Raw genomic sequence first — 16,732 nt, forward strand, 5'->3', positions numbered from 1 at the left:
GTTCGAGGCCAGCCTGGTCTACAAGAGCTAGTTCCAGGACAGGCTCCAAAACCACAGAGAAACCCTGTCTCGAAAAACCAAAAAAAAAATATATATATATATATATATATATGTTGGTTTAACTTAGCAGCCCATACAATGAAATTTCTCTCTGTACTTAGCTCCTTCACAGTCAAAAAATTCAAAAAAACACAATAATATATATAATCCAGACTCTGTGTATATTCAATATTTATGTGGCTTATTTTTCTTTAATCTATGACTATCCATACTCTGTTTCTTTAAAGATTTTGTTTTGGCCGGGCGATGGTGGCGCACGCCTTTAATCCCAGCACTCGGGAGGCAGAGGCAGGCGGATCTCTGTGAGTTCGAGACCAGCCTGGTCTACAGAGATAGTTCCAGGACAGGCTCCAAAGCCACAGAGAAACCCTGTCTCGAAAAACCAAAAAAAAAAAAAAAAAAAAAAAAAAAAAGATTTTGTTTTGTTTTTTAAAACAATGTACTTCTTTTTATGACTCTCTATACTCTTTTTCTTCTCTCTCCCAAGCCTATGTACATTTATCCAACATTTAGTGACCCATTTAGAAGTCTTTTCTGTCTGGATTTGTCTTTATTGCACGCATATCTGTAATTATTTTTTGACCAGGAATGCTTCCCTTTTTTTTTTTTAATTCTAAGTGGGCATGGTAAGGACCAACTCATGTGGTCCTGCCTGCTTGCTCTGCCCAATCCAACATGGCAGAGGGATGTTCATTGCCTCTGAGAGCCACTCTCACCATCCTAGATTCAGGGTCACAGCAGGTCTATGTCACCATTAAGCAGTTTGTAACATGCTGCTAACAGACCCCATTTAAATGCTCTGTACCCAGACCTCCCCAAAGACTCAGAGCCATTTCATGCTAGTGAACCAAGAAGTCTCCATCACACTTTTTAAATTAGCTCCACAGTTTTACTGCTAAAACTGAGTCAGGACACCTCTTAAAGGAGTCATGTCTCTGCTTTCAAGCAGCAAACAAAGCAAGAAGCTGCATTAAACTTGTGTGTGTGTGTGTGTGTGTGTGTGTGTGTGTGTGTGTGTGTGTCTAGAATTTTTTCAAGCTCTCTCAGGTCTTTACATGGATTTAGTTGACCATGTTGGCGCCAATTTGTTGGGGGAGGCTGCTTGTTCATTTCCCAACCACCCAGACTTCCAAAATGATCACACAGAAATCTGTATTAATTGCAATACTATTTGGCCAATAGCTTAAGCATATTTCTGGCTAAGTCTTAGATCTTAAATTAACCCATTTCTATTAATCTGTGTATCACCATGTATGTGGCTGTCGTTTACCAGCAAGGTTCCAGTGCATCTGTCTCCTGTAGGCTGCTACATGGCTTCTCTCTGATTCTCTCTCTCTCTCTCTCTCTCTCTCTCTCTCTCTCTCTCTCTCTCTCTCTCTCTCTCTCTTTCAGAGAGAGATCTTTCAGCCCGACTTTACTCTGTTAAGCCATTGGCCAAAAGTAGCTTCTTTATTAACCAATGGCAATAAAACATATCCACAGCATACATCACCTCCTACATCAAACACTGAAACTGGCTTGAACTCCCTTCTGCCACTGCCTCCCAAGTGTTGGGATTACAGGCATGTGCCATCACACAAAACTAAGATTTATGAGGGCTTTCTTGTTTAGTGTTTGATTGTGTGTATGTGTACATGCATGCTCATGTGCAGGAGTATACATGCCGTGTGTGTGTGTGTGTGTGTGTGTGTGTGTGTGTGTGTGTGTAGAATCAGAGAACAAACCCAACAAACGGAGTGTCAGTTGTCTTCACTACTTGCCTTGTCTGAAACTGGGTATTTCCACACTCAGCTCTACGTATGGGACCTCGAGCCTCAGGGAAGTCTCCCGTCTTCCCATGGGGTACTGGCATTACATATATGTGGGCTACCACATCTGGCTTTTGCATGGCTTCTAGGACCCAAACATGGTATCACACAATGAGCTATCTCCCCAGACCAGACATACATTTTTTTCAATAATCTTGGAAAATCATGAGTTAGTCATTTTAAATATTGCCTCTTTCCCTTTATCTCTATAATTCCTTTCAAATAACTAGATTAGATACATATTAAGGATTTTAATCCAGCTTTAATATGTCTTAACTCCTTGTACATTTTCATCTGTCTATGTTCTCTATGATTTCCCAAACCTTTCACTTTACAAATTTCACCTCCGATTATATCTGTTTGCTGTTTTGAGTTTTTCCTATGTAATTAACTTAAATCTGTTTTTTAATTATTTATTTTATTGGGCTTTTGACTCTGTGAGAGTGTCAGATCCCCTAGCACTGGAGTTACAGACAGTTGTGAGCTGCCATGTGGGTGCTGGAAATTGAGCTCAGATCCTCTAGAAGAGCAGCCAGTGCTCATAACCACTGAGCCATTTCCCTACCCAGTTTCCTAGTGACCTTTATAATCTCTGCCTCCTTCTTATGTACAGAGATCCGAGTTGTGGGAATCTGAGGCTGCCCAGAGAAGCACTTATTCCCTGGGACAATGATTTTAATTTGTTCCTGGTCTCTGAAAATTCTGTCTCTTACAGACTCTCCCACTGACTAAAGGGGATTTCAGCATTTTCCCTAACCCTATTTCATGCTCTGAAGCTGATTGATCTTTAAATCCTTAGTCATTATATAGATATTTAAAATCCCTTTGTTCTTTTTCCAGTGTTCATTCTTTGAGCTAAGAGCTATAAGTACCTACTTTGTGCCAAGAATGGTGCTAAGGAACTGATAGAAAATAAGAGTGTGTTCCGGCCCCCAAGACTGGGTAAAGTCTCTGCAAGGAAACCAGACACTCAAGCGGGACACGGCACTTCAAAGTCAGTCTTGCTGTGATAGAGTAAGCTATGCCATACAGAAGCACACGGAGCCAGCACAACCTAATACTATGACTGTCTTTCAGTTATCAACATACATTTAAAGGAAAGGAGTCCCACAAAGGAAACTGGCTGACTCCCTACCTCAGGAGGCATTACAGAAACAGCCTGCTATTATTCAAGTTCATTTTGTTACTGGGACATTTCTACTCTGGGGACGGTCTAGACCCCATCCCAACCCCACGTTACTTAGTAAATCAGTAATTCCAAGCACATGCAGTCACCTCCTGGAGAGATGCTCTGGGAACTCCCATCTCATCACATTTTCACTGGTATTTCAGTTGCAAGCCTACCTATCCCATAATTCCGGTGCTCTAAACAACCGTTGCTACATAGGAAGTGGCCCCAGATGGTGGATTGTGGGTTGAATAATGCAATAGCTTGAAGTCCTGATATCCAGTACTTCAGAATGTGACCTTATGTCAAAATAGGGTCATTGTAAATGTTAAAAGGAAGCAAGCAGGAAGAGAAGACTCCTTCACCCCCACAATCCAGATGAAGGAAGGGAAATCTGGACACAGTGTAAACCAAAGGAAAGGGCAATGCATGCGAAGAGGATGCTAGCCCACAAGCTGGGGGGTGCCATTGCCCAAAACTCCAAGCTGAGGGAGAGGCCAGGAGCGGACAATTCCCCCAGGACGCCATGCTGAGACTGTGATTCTGGCACTGGTCCCAGGAACTGAGTCACTAGGTTTCTGTCTCGCTCAGCATGAGTTACCTCTGAAACCCATGGACCCAAATGCGCCACATTTTGCTCAACCTGGAGGCTGCTGGAATCATCCGGCACTTCTCCCTCTGGCTCCATCACACACTGCAGAGACTCCCAGTGTATATGTCTAACATCTGGCTCAAGCCTCTCAAGCAGCTGGGCCGTCTGAGCATCTCTTAGACCGTGTGCTGTGCCCACGGAGGCTTTGGGGAGATGGAACAAGTTCCAGGAGAATCCAGGAGAAGCTCTGTCCTTTCCTAGTACAGCCTAGAGACTCACAGCATCGCAAATACTGTCCTAGATGGTTGACCAGAGACCAAGCTGGGAACACAGAATGTTCCATGTTTCAAGACTATCACAATGGCTGGGTTGGGACCGCTGACTGGGGAGCTAGAAGATCTAAGACAGCAAAGCCTGCCTGCCTGCCTGCCTGGAACCTGGGACACAGAGGGTGAGAACCAAGTGAGCAGGGCCAACAGGCTCCGAGGAAGTAATGGCTCCCCTTGCCCTGCCTGAGCCTCCTGGATACTATGGGGGAAACCAAGGAAAACCACCCGCTCTGTCTTTTAGCCACCAGCATAGTCCTGACGAGTTCCGGCTCCAAGCAGCAGCTGCGGGTACTAGCACTGCGCTGGACCGGGGCACAGATAACCCCCAAGCAGAAGTCAGCCACGGCCAACCTCTGCCTCTGGCCAAAGGTGGTACAGAGGCAACGTGAGGGTCCTGCCCTGGATGATCCTTTCACCTTGAGTCAAAGGCCCTGTGCTCTTACCTTACCCAGAGCCCCAAGTCTCTCAGAGAAGGGTCCCCACACAAGTGCAGCAATATCCTCTGGTTCACATGTTAACACAGCTATTCAACCCCCAGCTGTGGCTCGCCAGTTCCCTGCCTAGGGAATCTTTTCCCTCCCTAGTCTCCACTCTGAGGACAAAGAGGAGCAGCAGAATCCTCTAGGGTTTCCGGATGATCAGGGGCACACCTAGGAAGCGTCCTGTGAGCTTGTGTGCCAGGGTTGGGCAGAATCAGAAAACACTTCCTGCCCTTCAGGGCACACCCCAGGACTCTGGAGCCTGAAGGGACCCTGAAAGCCTCTTTTCACCACCACACAGATGGGAAACTGAGGCCCATAGGGACAGGACTTCCTGACACATATCAGAGCTAAAGCAAAGCTTCGTGGGCTCTGAGCTCCTCTTCGTGGTCTGTTGGAGTCCTCAGCTGGCAGGGGTCAGGCCAGGAAAGGTGTCTTTGTGCGATCTGTCCCCACAGACAGCGCCCCAGGCAGGAGGCAGAGAGGAAAGGAAGGAGGTTAGAGTTGAGGGGAGGATGGGCCAGAGGGAGGCTCAGAGCTGCAGAGCCACACAATGCTCATGCCTCCTCTAGGCTGAGGAACCCTCCACTCAGCCATTCAACCCTTCCTCAGTCACATTGTATCCAGACTGAGAGGAGAGGCCCCGCCTCCTCGCCTGCCCGCCCGCCTACCTGCCTGCCAGGGGAGTGCTTGTCTTCAGAGAGGGACAGCAACCTTCCACAACTAGGGACAGGTAAGCACTAAGTTAGCAGGAAAGGAAGCAGGTCTCCTACCCAGGGGCTCAGAGTCACCCCAAATCCCCAGTACAGAACAGGGACAAGACTACAAAGCCTCAACCTGGATTCATAGAGAAGCAAGGCGTGCAGGAGGGGCTGGGTGTCCCCTCCCATCTCTGCTGTTCTGTCTGGCTCTACTCCCTGTTACAGTCCCACCAGGCCTCCCCACCCCTGACCACTTCCCTCAGCAGTAGGAGAACCAGTGAGACCCAAGTGGGCTTTTTACTCTATCAGGCCAAGTTCCCTAGGGAGGGCTGGGGCAACAGCTTCTTGATTTTAGGACAAGCCTGCCTGCCCGCCTGCCCAGTGGGCCTGGGAGTCAGAATTTCTAGACTGTAAGTACTAAGACCACACTGGCGTGTCAGTAAATTCATTATCCCATTACACAGGCTTGAATTATTCAGTGCGCAGGAGGCCGCCTCAGCAATGCAGCGAGCACAGCTGATGCGGGTATTAGTGGGATGGATGGAGCCAGTGCCTGGCGCGTCGGTGCCACCAGGATAGGTCTGGGACTAGAAAGCACTAGAGATCTGAGCCGTGGCCCTGGGTGTTCCCAGAGGCTGGGAAGTCTACCGAGAGGTCCTCCCCGCCGAGGGCTCCACTTAGCATCTCTCTGGGGCCCTACCTGTTTGGCCCTTCCCCAGCTGTGTGACCTCCGGTCAGTGGTTGACCTCTGAGTCTTCAGTTTCTTCACATATATCATGTGGCACTGTGGTAACTGTGCCCAGTAACCACCATCCTTTCTGTCAACTTGTTATCTGTTGACACAAGTGTGTCACAAATGCGGCTGTTGTCCAAAGAATAAACGTAGAAGTCTGTGGGGACCCTCAGTACACTGTTACGAAATGAGTCCGGTTCCATCCCTTCCTCCCTCCTGATCGTCTGATATGGCTGGGGTTCAAGCAGCTCTCTTGCCCAAAGAGAAGTCACACGACGAGGAAGGAGTTTCCTGCAGGCTAGGATGACTCTCAGAAACTGTAAGTCCTGAAACCAGGGCACATGGGTTCAAGTCTCTACCACTTAGAAGCTGCGCCGTGTGGGGCGAGTTGCTTTAGTCCTCGATGAGATGGGAATGAAATGGTTGGTACCTGGCACACTATTGCCGTGAGGATTAAAAGAGCCCACAGGAAATCCTAAGGAGTGGCCCGGACTCAGTAAGGCTGATCTGAGTATTCACTGCTATTATCCGTTTACACACCGGACAGGATTCCCTGTACGGCTCTGGAATTCCACTCCAGGCGACTGCTCTCGGCAGCGAAAACCAGGGATGCTGCACGTTCCAGCTAGGGCAAAAGATTTCTCTCCAAGGAAGAAGGAAAAATAAAGGGTCTACCTGGGCATGGTGACTACTCAAGCAAGCACGGGCGCACGGTTCAGCCAATCAGATACTGTTCCAGCAAACACGATGACCAGCCAGGTGTCGATCCCGGAGAAAAGCAATATGACTCCTACTACCTTGGAGGTGGTTGTGGCGGAGTCTCACCGAGACAGGAGGGCTGCGGTAGCAGCTAGGTTTTAGTTAGAACAATCTTAAGATGGGACAAGTGGGCCAGGTGGTGGTGGCGCACACCTATAATCTCAGCACTGAGGAGGCAGAGGCCTGCGGATCTCAGTGAGTTCGAGGCCAGCCTGTTCTACAAAGCGAGTTCCAGGATAGCCAGGACTGTTACACAGAGAAACTCTGTCTTGGGGAAGAGGAATAGAACAGGTGATAGGACTTCCCAGCTGAGCCTCTGGGCCACTCCATGCTCTGTTGAGAGAATTGTTGTTTGTTGTAAAGTCGAACCTGACGTTGGCCACAAGGTGGCGCTGTGGCTTGTCATCAACAGACCCTGAGAAGCACACTGTCCTGTCTGAATCCCCTTATTGTGGGGGCGGGGGGTGGGCTCTTTATAACCATTCCAGGAGATTTGTGGATTTGGGGAAGAATTTTGGCTCCAAGGCCTTTATCATCAACGTTACTCTTTTGGTAACGACCTGGCAAAGGGGACCTTACAGATGAAGTTCCTAGCCAGCTTACCTAAAAACAGTGAGATCATGAAGTCTTCACCTGGGCTCCTGGATGCAAAAAACTAAGGCAGAGAGACCAGAAGCACCAGAGGATTCCAGACGTCATGTCTGGCCTCTGAGATGTGGGACTCTCAAAAGAATGAAGTGAGCTGTGCTGACAACTTCTACCCCCCGCCCCAGCCTAGAGAGAAAAGCAGTTACGCAGTCCTGGCCTGGCAGGGCTGCCTTCCCTCACTGATGCACAACTGTGCACTAGTATTTTTAAGACAAAAAAAATGTGTGGACATTCAAGATAGAGCAATAGAAAACTAAGAACAACCCTATACAATAAAAGAACTTCTGGAGGCATCACAATCCCTGACTTCAAACTCTACTACAGAGCTACAGTACTGAAAACAGACTGGTATTGGTATAAGAACAGACAGGAGGAAAATGGAACCCAATAAAAGACCCGGATATCAATCCACACATCTTTGAGCACCTGATTTTTGACAAAGAAGCTACCAAAAAAATAAAAAATAAAAATCAAATGTAAAAAAGAAAGTATATTTAACAAGTGGTGCTGGCATGACTGGATATCAACATGTAGAAGAATGAAAATAGACCCATATCTATCACCATGCACAAAACTCAAGTCCAAATAGATCAAAGACCTCAACATAAAGCCAGACACACTGAACCTTACAGAAGAGAAGGTAGGAAGTACACTTGAACACATTGGCACAGGGAACCACTTCCTAAATAGAACCCCAGCAGCACAGACACTGAGAGAAACAATTAATAAATGGGACTTCCTGAAACTGAAAAGTTTCTGTAAAGCAAAGGACACGGTCAACAGGACAAAACGAGCCGGGCGGTGGTGGCGCACACCTTTAATCCCAGCACTCGGGAGGCAGAGGCAGGCAGATCTCTGTGAGTTTGAGGCCAGCCTGGTCTACAAGAGCTAGTTCCAGGACAGGAACCAAAAAACTACGGAGAAACCCTGTCTCGAAAAATTCAAAAAAAAAAAAAAAAAAAAAAAAAAAAAAAAAAAAAAAACAGGACAAAACGACAGCCCACAGAATGGGAAAAGATCTTCACTAACCCCACATCAGACAGAGGTCTGATCTCCAAAATATACAAAGAACTCAAGAAATTGGGCACCAAAAGAACACATAATCCAATAAAAAAAAAAAAATGGAGTACAGACCTGAACAGAAAACTCTCAACAGAGGAATCTAAAATGGCTGAAAGAAGAGGCAGGTGAATCTCTGTGAGTTCGAGACCAGCCTGGTCTATAAGAGCTAGTTCCAGGACAGGCTCCAAAGCCACAGAGAAACCCTGTCTCGAAAAACCAAAAAAAAAAAAAAAAACCAAAAAAAAAATAAAATAAAATAAAATGGCTGAAAGACATTTAAGGAAATGTTCAACATCCTTAGTCATCAGAGAAATGCAAATTAAAACAACTCTGAGATTCCATCTTACACCTGTAAGAATGGCCAAGATCAAAAACACTGATGACAACTTATGCTGGAGAGGTTGTGGGGGAAAGGGAACACTTCTGCATTGCTGGTGGGAATGCAAGGTGGTACAACCCCTTTGGATGTCAATGTGGCCATTTATCAGAAAATTAGGAAACAACCTTCCTCAAGACCCAGTAGCCGGGCGGTGGTGGTGCACGCCTTTAATCCCAGCACTCAGGAGGCAGAGGCAGGTGGATCTCTGTGAGTTCGAGGCCAGCCTGGTCTACAAGAGCTAGTTCCAGGACAGGAACCAAAAGCTACAGAGAAACCCTGTCTCGAAAAATTAAAAAAAAAAAAAAGACCCAGTAATACCACTTTTGGGTATATACCCAAAGGATGCTCAATCATGCCACAAGGGCAGGTGCTCAACTATGTTCATAGCAGCATTGTTTGTCATAGCCAGAACCTGGAAACAACCTAAATGCTCCTTGATCGAAGAATGGATAAGGAAAATGTGGTACATTTACACAATGGAGTACTACACAGCAGAAAAAATAACGAATATTGCAGGAAAATGGATAGAGCTAGAAAACATTATTTTGAGGTAACCCAGACACAGAAAGATAATTATCACATGTACTCACTCATAGGTGGTTTTTAAACATAAAGCAAAGAAAGCCAGCCTACAAACCACAATCCCAGAGAACTTAGACAACAATGAAGACACTAAGAGAGACTTACATAGATCTAATCTACATGGGAAGTAGAAAGTAGAAAAAGACAAGATCTCCTGAGTAAATTGGGAGCATGGGGATCTTGGGGGAGGATTGAATGGGGGAGAGGAGAGGCAGGGAGGGGAGCAGAGAAAAATGTAGAGCTCATAGAAAAAGAAGAAATAAGAGAAAAGGAAAAAAAAACAAAAGAGAGAAAGAAACCAGCATGGCTTTGGCCCCTGTAATTCTGGCAATTGGGAGGCTAAGTTAGGAAAACTAGACATTAAGACTAACCTGGGATATATAGGGAGAGGCCATCTTGAAAGGGGGTTAGAAAGATGGTTTAGCTGGGTGGTGGTGCACGCCTTTAATCCTAGCACTCTGGCAGAAGCAGGCAGATCTCTGTGAATTCAAAGCCAGCCTGTCTACAGAGTGAGTTCCAGGACAGGCTCCAAAGCTACAGAGAAACCCTGTCTCAAACAAAACAAAACAAAACAAAACAAAAAACCAAAAACAAACAAGAAAGAGAGAAAGAAAGATGGTTTATTTGGCTCACAATTTCAGTTTTGGCTTCATCGTCATCCAGCCAGTTACTGTGTGGATACGGTGGCCCAGTACCTCATGGTGGCAGGAGGAGCCGCCACAAGGCTCTTGGTTTCATGAAGAATGGGAAGCAGTTATAGAGGAAAGGTGGTGTCTCAATATCCCCTTCACGGTCACACCCTGCAATGACCCTGCTTCCTCTAACTAGGCTGCTCCACTCCCAATAGCCCCACATAGCAGCCACCAAACCTCTAAGATCCAAAGCATGACGATCCTGTTTTATCCAACTGAGATTCTGGCCTCACCCAGAGTGAGATCAGCAGAGCATCCCACACTTGAAGCCCCGTTCATCTAACCCTAGAACCCATGTTGTTGCTTCCTTGTCTGGTCTCTCAGATGAGGAAACTGGGACATTTTGGCCGTTGCCAGTAAGCACAGAAGTTACCCAATCTGTGGGTCCCGTCCCCGGCACCCGGCCCCAGCCAGTTTGAAGGACTCGGAAATCCGGGCTTTGCAGTCTCTTTGCCTCAACCCACTCACATGAATTGCCTTTAGGGTCCTCCAAGTCTCAGGCTGGCCTCCCAAAATCTCAAATTAAGAGGTGCTACCTTCCCTGAGTCTAGCAGAGGTGACCCAGATGTGATGGAGTTAGATTGCAAGTTTCTCTATATGAGACAGGGACTAGGAAACCTGGAAGTCCATCCAAAGGTGTCTCGAAAGCCCAGGAGAAAGAGAAGCTAACCAAATATGGAATGGACCCCAAAGGGCCCAAAGGGAAGAAGAGGGTTCCTTAGGGCCACACAGGGATGGGCAGATGGTCGCAGAGGCCCACTCCACCCTGAGGGATCCATTTCACGTCCTCACATCGCCGCTCGGTTCCAGGAATGAACAGGAGCCGGTGAACCAGATCAGACGCGGTACAAAGCTGTGTGCGGGCTCACCGACTGTTTAAAACACCAAGCCCAGAGGTTTGCGAGAAGCCGGGCGGTGGTGACGCACGCCTTTAATCCCAGCACTCGGGAGGCAGAGGCAGGCGGATCTCTGTGAGTTCGAGACCAGCCTGGTCTACAAGAGCTAGTTCCAGGACAGGCTCCACAGCCACAGAGAAACCCTGTCTCGAAAAACCAAAAAAAAAAAAAAAAAAAGAAAAGAAAAAGAATCAAACCAAGACCCAGGCACCCTGGCCACACCCGGCTCTCTGAGTGGCTGTAGTGTCCTCTGGCGGAAGGGGAGAACTAGAGTGACACAGGCCCCAGAGAACTGTCCCCTGACTGGCCTCACCTGCCCGGCCCCTGGAGACACTCAAGTTCCCAGCTCTTCAGCTCAATTTAACCTTCGGTCTTCATCTTGTGCTCAGGCCTGCCTAGTCCCAGGGGTGGGGGTGGGGCTCTGAAGAGAGACCAAGCCTGTGGTGTTAGCAGGGCTGGAAGAAAGAGAAGGCGGGAGGCATCAGGCAAAAACTCAGAGGCCTCTCCCAGCCCTGTGTCTATGAACAGCTGTGACCCAGTTTGGCTAAGAATGTCCATTTATCTGCATGGACCCAGTTCCATACCCACTGACAAGTTCACTGACAAGGCCCGGCAGCAGATCCGGAGGTGACACCCCCTTCCTTGTGAGTGAAGGCACTGGCACGGCAATGGAAGAGACAAGAGATGAGGAGCAAAGGGAGAGGGAGGTGGAAAAAATTAAATTTTGCGTGATCAGCAAGGTTTCAAACAATCGCTCGCCAACTGAAGTGGGTGCCACGTGTATAAGTCATTCTGTTTTATAGACCATTAGGGTCTCCAGAGAGAATCTACATAGAGACCAGTGCTTTCTGTTGAAATTAAAATGTCAGAGAAAAAGAAATAGAACAAAACAGGGAATCTGCAATTAATTACCAGGCCATAAAAATTCAATAATCAGGAGGCAGAGCGTCCGCAGGCCCAGAGGTATCAGAGCCAACGTAACAAGAATGGAAGGCATTAATCTTTTCAAATTAGTTTTTTAATTTGACGGGGATATATGGTGACATGGCTCCCTCCTCGCCTGCGCCCCCCCCCCCACTGCTTCTGCCTGAAGCCAGGTTGGGGGAAGAAGGCTATGGTGTGCACTGGAAACCTGTGGGCCACGCAGATCCCCAGATGTGCTGGCACCCTGTGCCGTACGCGGGCTGGAGGCACCATGACAGGACCGCACTGTGTGCGTCTCAGAGAAGTAATGAAGGTGGTGGAATTTAGGAGAGAAGGCAGGTGGACAATGAGGTGACCACTTCAGGATTTCCCTTTCCTCCTCTGGAAAATGGGAACGATGCTGTAACTGCTCCAAGGGATGCCGGGTGTTCAGCGTCTGGTACCTAGTAGGTGCTCAGTAAAGACTTCCGTTGTCCCTGTTTTTACCACTGCCCACTGAGTGGGACCACCTCATCACTGAGAAAGCATACAGTGTCTGCTGTGTGCTCAATGCTAAGGAACTTCCTCTTCCACGGTCCTTACCTGGAGAACATAGCTCAAACTTGAGACATTTTCAGGATCAAACGGGATGTTTAGAGAAATGAGGACAAAGAGTTTGTCCTAGGGGTGGCTTTCGGGAGCAGCTGGGAAAGCTCACCACGTACCTAAAGAAAGCTCGGTGCCAGGGACAGACGCCAATAGGTCAAGAAGTCAATCTACCCTAATTGAAAATGGAGGCGATGCTCCCCGGCCCGGCACCCCTGCCCTTACCTCCTGCGGCCCAGGATTCCGGCCACTCAGCTCTAGGTGACCTGACTGGGGCCCCTCGCGCATCCTGCACCAGTTTGCCTGCCCAAGCCTGGCCAGTGTTGTTAAGAAACGGGCTTCCATGGCAAGCGCCTCAGGGACCCTGCAGATTGCAGCGTCTTTTAAAGATGGCACTGATAGCCTATAAGGCTTGTGCCTGTGCTTTTGCTCACAACCCCGTCCAGCGCTGTGGCAGTGAGGACCAGTCATGATTTCACGGGGTAGAAAAGGAGTTAGTACCTTTAATCCCAGCACTCGGGAGGCAGAGGCAGGCGGATCTCTGTGAGTTCGAGACCAGCGTGGTTTACAAAAGTTAGTTCCAGGACAGGCTCCAAAGCCACAGAGAACCCTGTCTCGAAAAACCAAAAAAAAAAAAAGAAAGAAAGAAAGAAAGAAAGAAAGAAAGAAAGAAAGAAAGAAAGAAAGAAAGAAAGAAAGAAAGAAAGAAAGAAAGAAAGAAAAGGAGTTAGTAACACTGGGTCCTGTCCGGTTGTCTCCAAGCCCAAACCACAGGGGCCTTTCCTTCCACCAGAACTCAGCATACAGTAGGTATGCAATAAATGCCTAGGGAATACTGGTCTGGTAGAATAGCTCTGCAAGGGGAACTCAGACGCCTCCTGCCAAGATGGCCTCTCCGGCCAATGGCTACCACTGTTGAACACCTACTGTGTGTGAGAAATCTGACACCTTTCATGGTAAGACTGTAACCCCTGCTTTACAAAAAGGAAACTGAGACTCAGAAAGACGGATAGGCACAAAATTCTACACCCAGCATTCCAGTCTTAGAACCCACTAACTCCCTCCCACCCCCAGGGATCTGTCTCCAAACCAGATCCTTGGTTCCCTCAACTTGGGTACCTCTCCAGGAAGCGTCCCTCAAGTCTCTCTGAACTTCTCCATTGGACACACGGTCGTTTTAACCATCCCGGGGGCTCCCCATGCTCATATATTTCTTGGGAGCCTCAGCAACAATGGCAGTCAGGAGGGGGCGATTACACTGCAGACACCGTTAACTCCAAGCTCAGGCGTGCTCTCTGGTCCGACGCAGTTCTGCATGAGGCCACCGGGTGGCGCGCGGTTCTCCCAGCCCGACCTTGCAATACGGCGATGTGTCGCCAGATGGTGCCCGAAGGCCGCGGCTCTTCCGGCAGGCCTGGACAAGGTGGAGCCCAGTCGGCCCGATAGTCCCAGTCCCATCCCCGCTACTCCAGCACACGTGATCACCGCCGCTGCCGCCTGCTACCCGCACCATGGCCCAGTCACTGCCTCGGCTATCTGTTCCCGCGGTGCTGGCCCTGGGATCGGCCGCCCTGGGCGCCGCCTTCGCCACTGGTCTGTTGCTGGGTGAGCTGCGGCAGTCCCGGGAATGGGAGGGCGCGGAGCAGAGCCCGAGAACCCTGTCAGAACCCCAGGCCCTGATCTGGCACCCTTTCCCCGGCAGGGAGACGGTGGCCTTCGTGGGGATCCAGACAACAGCGCCTGCTGCCCCCCGAGGACAGTCCCCTGTGGCAGTATCTGCTGAGCCGCTCCATGCGGGAGCACCCGGCGCTGCGGAGCCTGCGACTGGTCAGTAGGAATGGGGGACCAGAGCAGGCGCCTCATTTCCTAGCGTGGTGGATCTCACGTGGCTGTGTGACCTTGGGTTGGGCAGAGGCCCACACTGGGCTTCCGGGTTCCCTGAGACCTGTCCCCTCTTGGCCACACCTGCCACCGCGCCCCTGCAGGATTCAAAATCTGTGCGGGGGCGGGTGATTGCCAGGAATGGTACCACCCTCTCCCCACACACAGCTGACCCTGAAGCAGCCGCAGGGGGATTCCATGATGACCTGTGAGCAGGCCCAGCTTCTGGCCAACCTGGCGCGGCTCATCAAGGCCAAGAAAGCTCTGGACCTGGGTAGGGACGCACAGCCAGGGTCTCTGGGAACCCGGCTCACAGGTCCCGCCCCGCATCCTGGACTGAGCCTGTGAGTGTACCGGTCCACAGGTACTTTCACGGGCTACTCCGCCCTGGCGCTAGCCCTGGCGCTTCCCGAGGCTGGCCGCGTGGTGACCTGCGAGGTGGACACGGAGCCCCCAGAGCTGGGGCGGCCCCTGTGGAAGCAGGTGAGAGTCCCACACTTGCGGCTGCGCGTGCTCGGGGATTCGGGGGCGTGCCGGTCTGACCGGCCTCCTTCTGCAGGCGGAAGCGGAGCACAAGATCGACCTTCGGCTGCAGCCCGCCCTGCAGACTTTAGGTGAGCACCGGCGCAGAAGGGCCCCATCTGCACTGTCCAACCTGGGGGACCAAGCCTGGCGACCCTGAACCTTGGGCAGGGGCTTCCTGCCACCGGAACCGCAGCTCAGCTGCACCTGCTCTGTCCCGCAAGATGAGCTCCTGGCGGCGGGAGAGGCCGGAACCTTCGATGTAGCGGTGGTGGACGCGGACAAGGAGAACTGCACCGCCTACTACGAACGCTGCCTGCAGCTGCTACGCCCTGGAGGAGTGCTCGCCGTGCTCAGAGTAAGGACTAGCAAAAGCTAGCCGGCTCCCTCTCGGGGCTCCGTTCCCGCTGGTATCGGCTCCTCCCGTCCCAAAATTCCGCCCACAACACCGTAGGCACCGCCCCCCACTCCCGATGGCCCGCCCCTCCCTCCACAGGTCCTGTGGTGCGGAGAGGTGCTGCATCCTAAACCCAAGGACAAGGCTGCTGAGTGCGTGCGGAACCTGAATGAGCGCATCCTGCGAGACGCCAGGGTCTACATCAGCCTCCTGCCCCTGGGTGACGGGCTCTCCTTGGTCTTCAAGATCTAAGGAGAACCCCAGACAGTGACCCTAGTTTTAAACCTGACAATAAAAGGACTAGGACACACCATTTTCTGAGCATCCCTATCTGCCGTTTATTAGGTGGTGGTCCTACAGGAAGTCAGCTTTTCCAGCAAAGCAGTCTCCCTGGCACCAAGGCTTGTGGCCCTATCTGATAGAATAATCTTAATGAAGTGTGCCAGCTGCATGCATTGAGTAGAGTCCCAACAGGTTATGAGGGCTAGACGTAAGGGGTGTCTCCTGCCTCCCACACCTGGGGCCTGACAAGATAGATCCCTGCAAGAGAGCAGCATCCAGATCAAATTTCAACCTGCTACCTTCCAGAGATAGGTGCTTGGGGACAGAACCTTTCGAGAATCAGTCTTTTGATTCACATGGCCCCCATCACCCCTGTCAATCCCTTAGGACATGCAGTGGGGCTGGAAGGCACCCGTGTCCCTCAGGCCCCATTTGGCAAGGCAAAGTGCTATCTTCTAGTCCTTAACCTACAAGTTCTACATATGCACCATTTCTCGGAGAAGTCCCAAGTACTCCAAAGCTTCAACTGAGCTCTAGGGTCTAATCAAGCAGTGTGACACTTGACTCCTCTCTCTCATCTGTGATTCTCCCTCCTCCCCAGGGAAGCTTGTGCTTTCTAACCAGAATCACTGGGTCCTACAGATCACCCAGACAATGGCTAAAGGGGTTGTCCGCTTTTCAGTGTTCATCTGGAAAGAGCGCCGACTTCCTGCTGGTGCCCTCTTCCTCCTCTCCCAGCCCTCTCCCCTGCACTGCTCCTCTCAGGGTCCTCTTCCTCCAGTGTCTGTAGTTGGGGTTCAGGGGATGGCATGCCTGTTTAACCACTCAGCACCACTGCTGCATCATGCATGGGTTAACAGTGATTCACTATAATTGTGCACAAACTTAGAAACTGAAGAATGCTAACATATGTATCCTCTGATTTTATTGTAGTCTCAAAGACCTCGTGGAATTATGCTAAGGACACGGGAATTTAGTTGCACAGACTTAGGTAAAGAGCAAACAGCTCACCAGAAGAAAGTATTAACCAAGGTTAGACCCTGGCTGGCCAATCTGTAACTGCACATACGTGGAGTCATTAGTTATGTACACTTGTTTATTCATAATTTGTCATGTTTGGGGATTATCAAAGTAATTCTAATGATGGCTGAATATAACAAAAGAAAATCTTTTACCTCATCTTAAAACATCCACTGATCCATCTCATTCAGTACAATAGTCAATGTTAAAAGAACATAAAACAAACATGCACA

General features: G+C 49.7%; 1 protein-coding gene across 1 annotated transcript; it reads left to right on the forward strand.

Moving 5' to 3' along the window:
• The first annotated feature begins 13,817 nt into the window (after positions 1-13,817).
• On the forward strand, positions 13,818-16,724 carry Comtd1 (catechol-O-methyltransferase domain containing 1). The gene is made up of 7 exons (XM_057785833.1): positions 13,818-14,002; positions 14,100-14,224; positions 14,447-14,552; positions 14,643-14,761; positions 14,838-14,892; positions 15,025-15,158; positions 15,297-16,724. Exons 1-7 carry the CDS (start codon positions 13,909-13,911, stop codon positions 15,447-15,449), a joined length of 786 nt encoding a protein of 261 aa, XP_057641816.1. The 5' UTR covers positions 13,818-13,908; the 3' UTR covers positions 15,450-16,724.
• The last annotated feature ends 8 nt before the right edge of the window (positions 16,725-16,732 follow it).

The sequence above is a fragment of the Chionomys nivalis genome, chromosome 12, assembly GCF_950005125.1.
Source record: "Chionomys nivalis chromosome 12, mChiNiv1.1, whole genome shotgun sequence".
Taxonomy (NCBI): Eukaryota; Metazoa; Chordata; class Mammalia; order Rodentia; family Cricetidae; genus Chionomys; species Chionomys nivalis.

Coding starts and splice junctions, on each gene's coding strand:
- Comtd1 (XM_057785833.1), top strand. CDS start 13,909: ATGGCCCAGTCACTGCCTCGGCTATCTGTTCCCGCGGTGCTGGCCCTG. Junction 14,003..14,099: donor CGCCACTGGTCTGTTGCTGG/GTGAGCTGCGGC, acceptor TTTCCCCGGCAG/GGAGACGGTGGCCTTCGTGG. Junction 14,762..14,837: donor GGCGGCCCCTGTGGAAGCAG/GTGAGAGTCCCA, acceptor CTCCTTCTGCAG/GCGGAAGCGGAGCACAAGAT.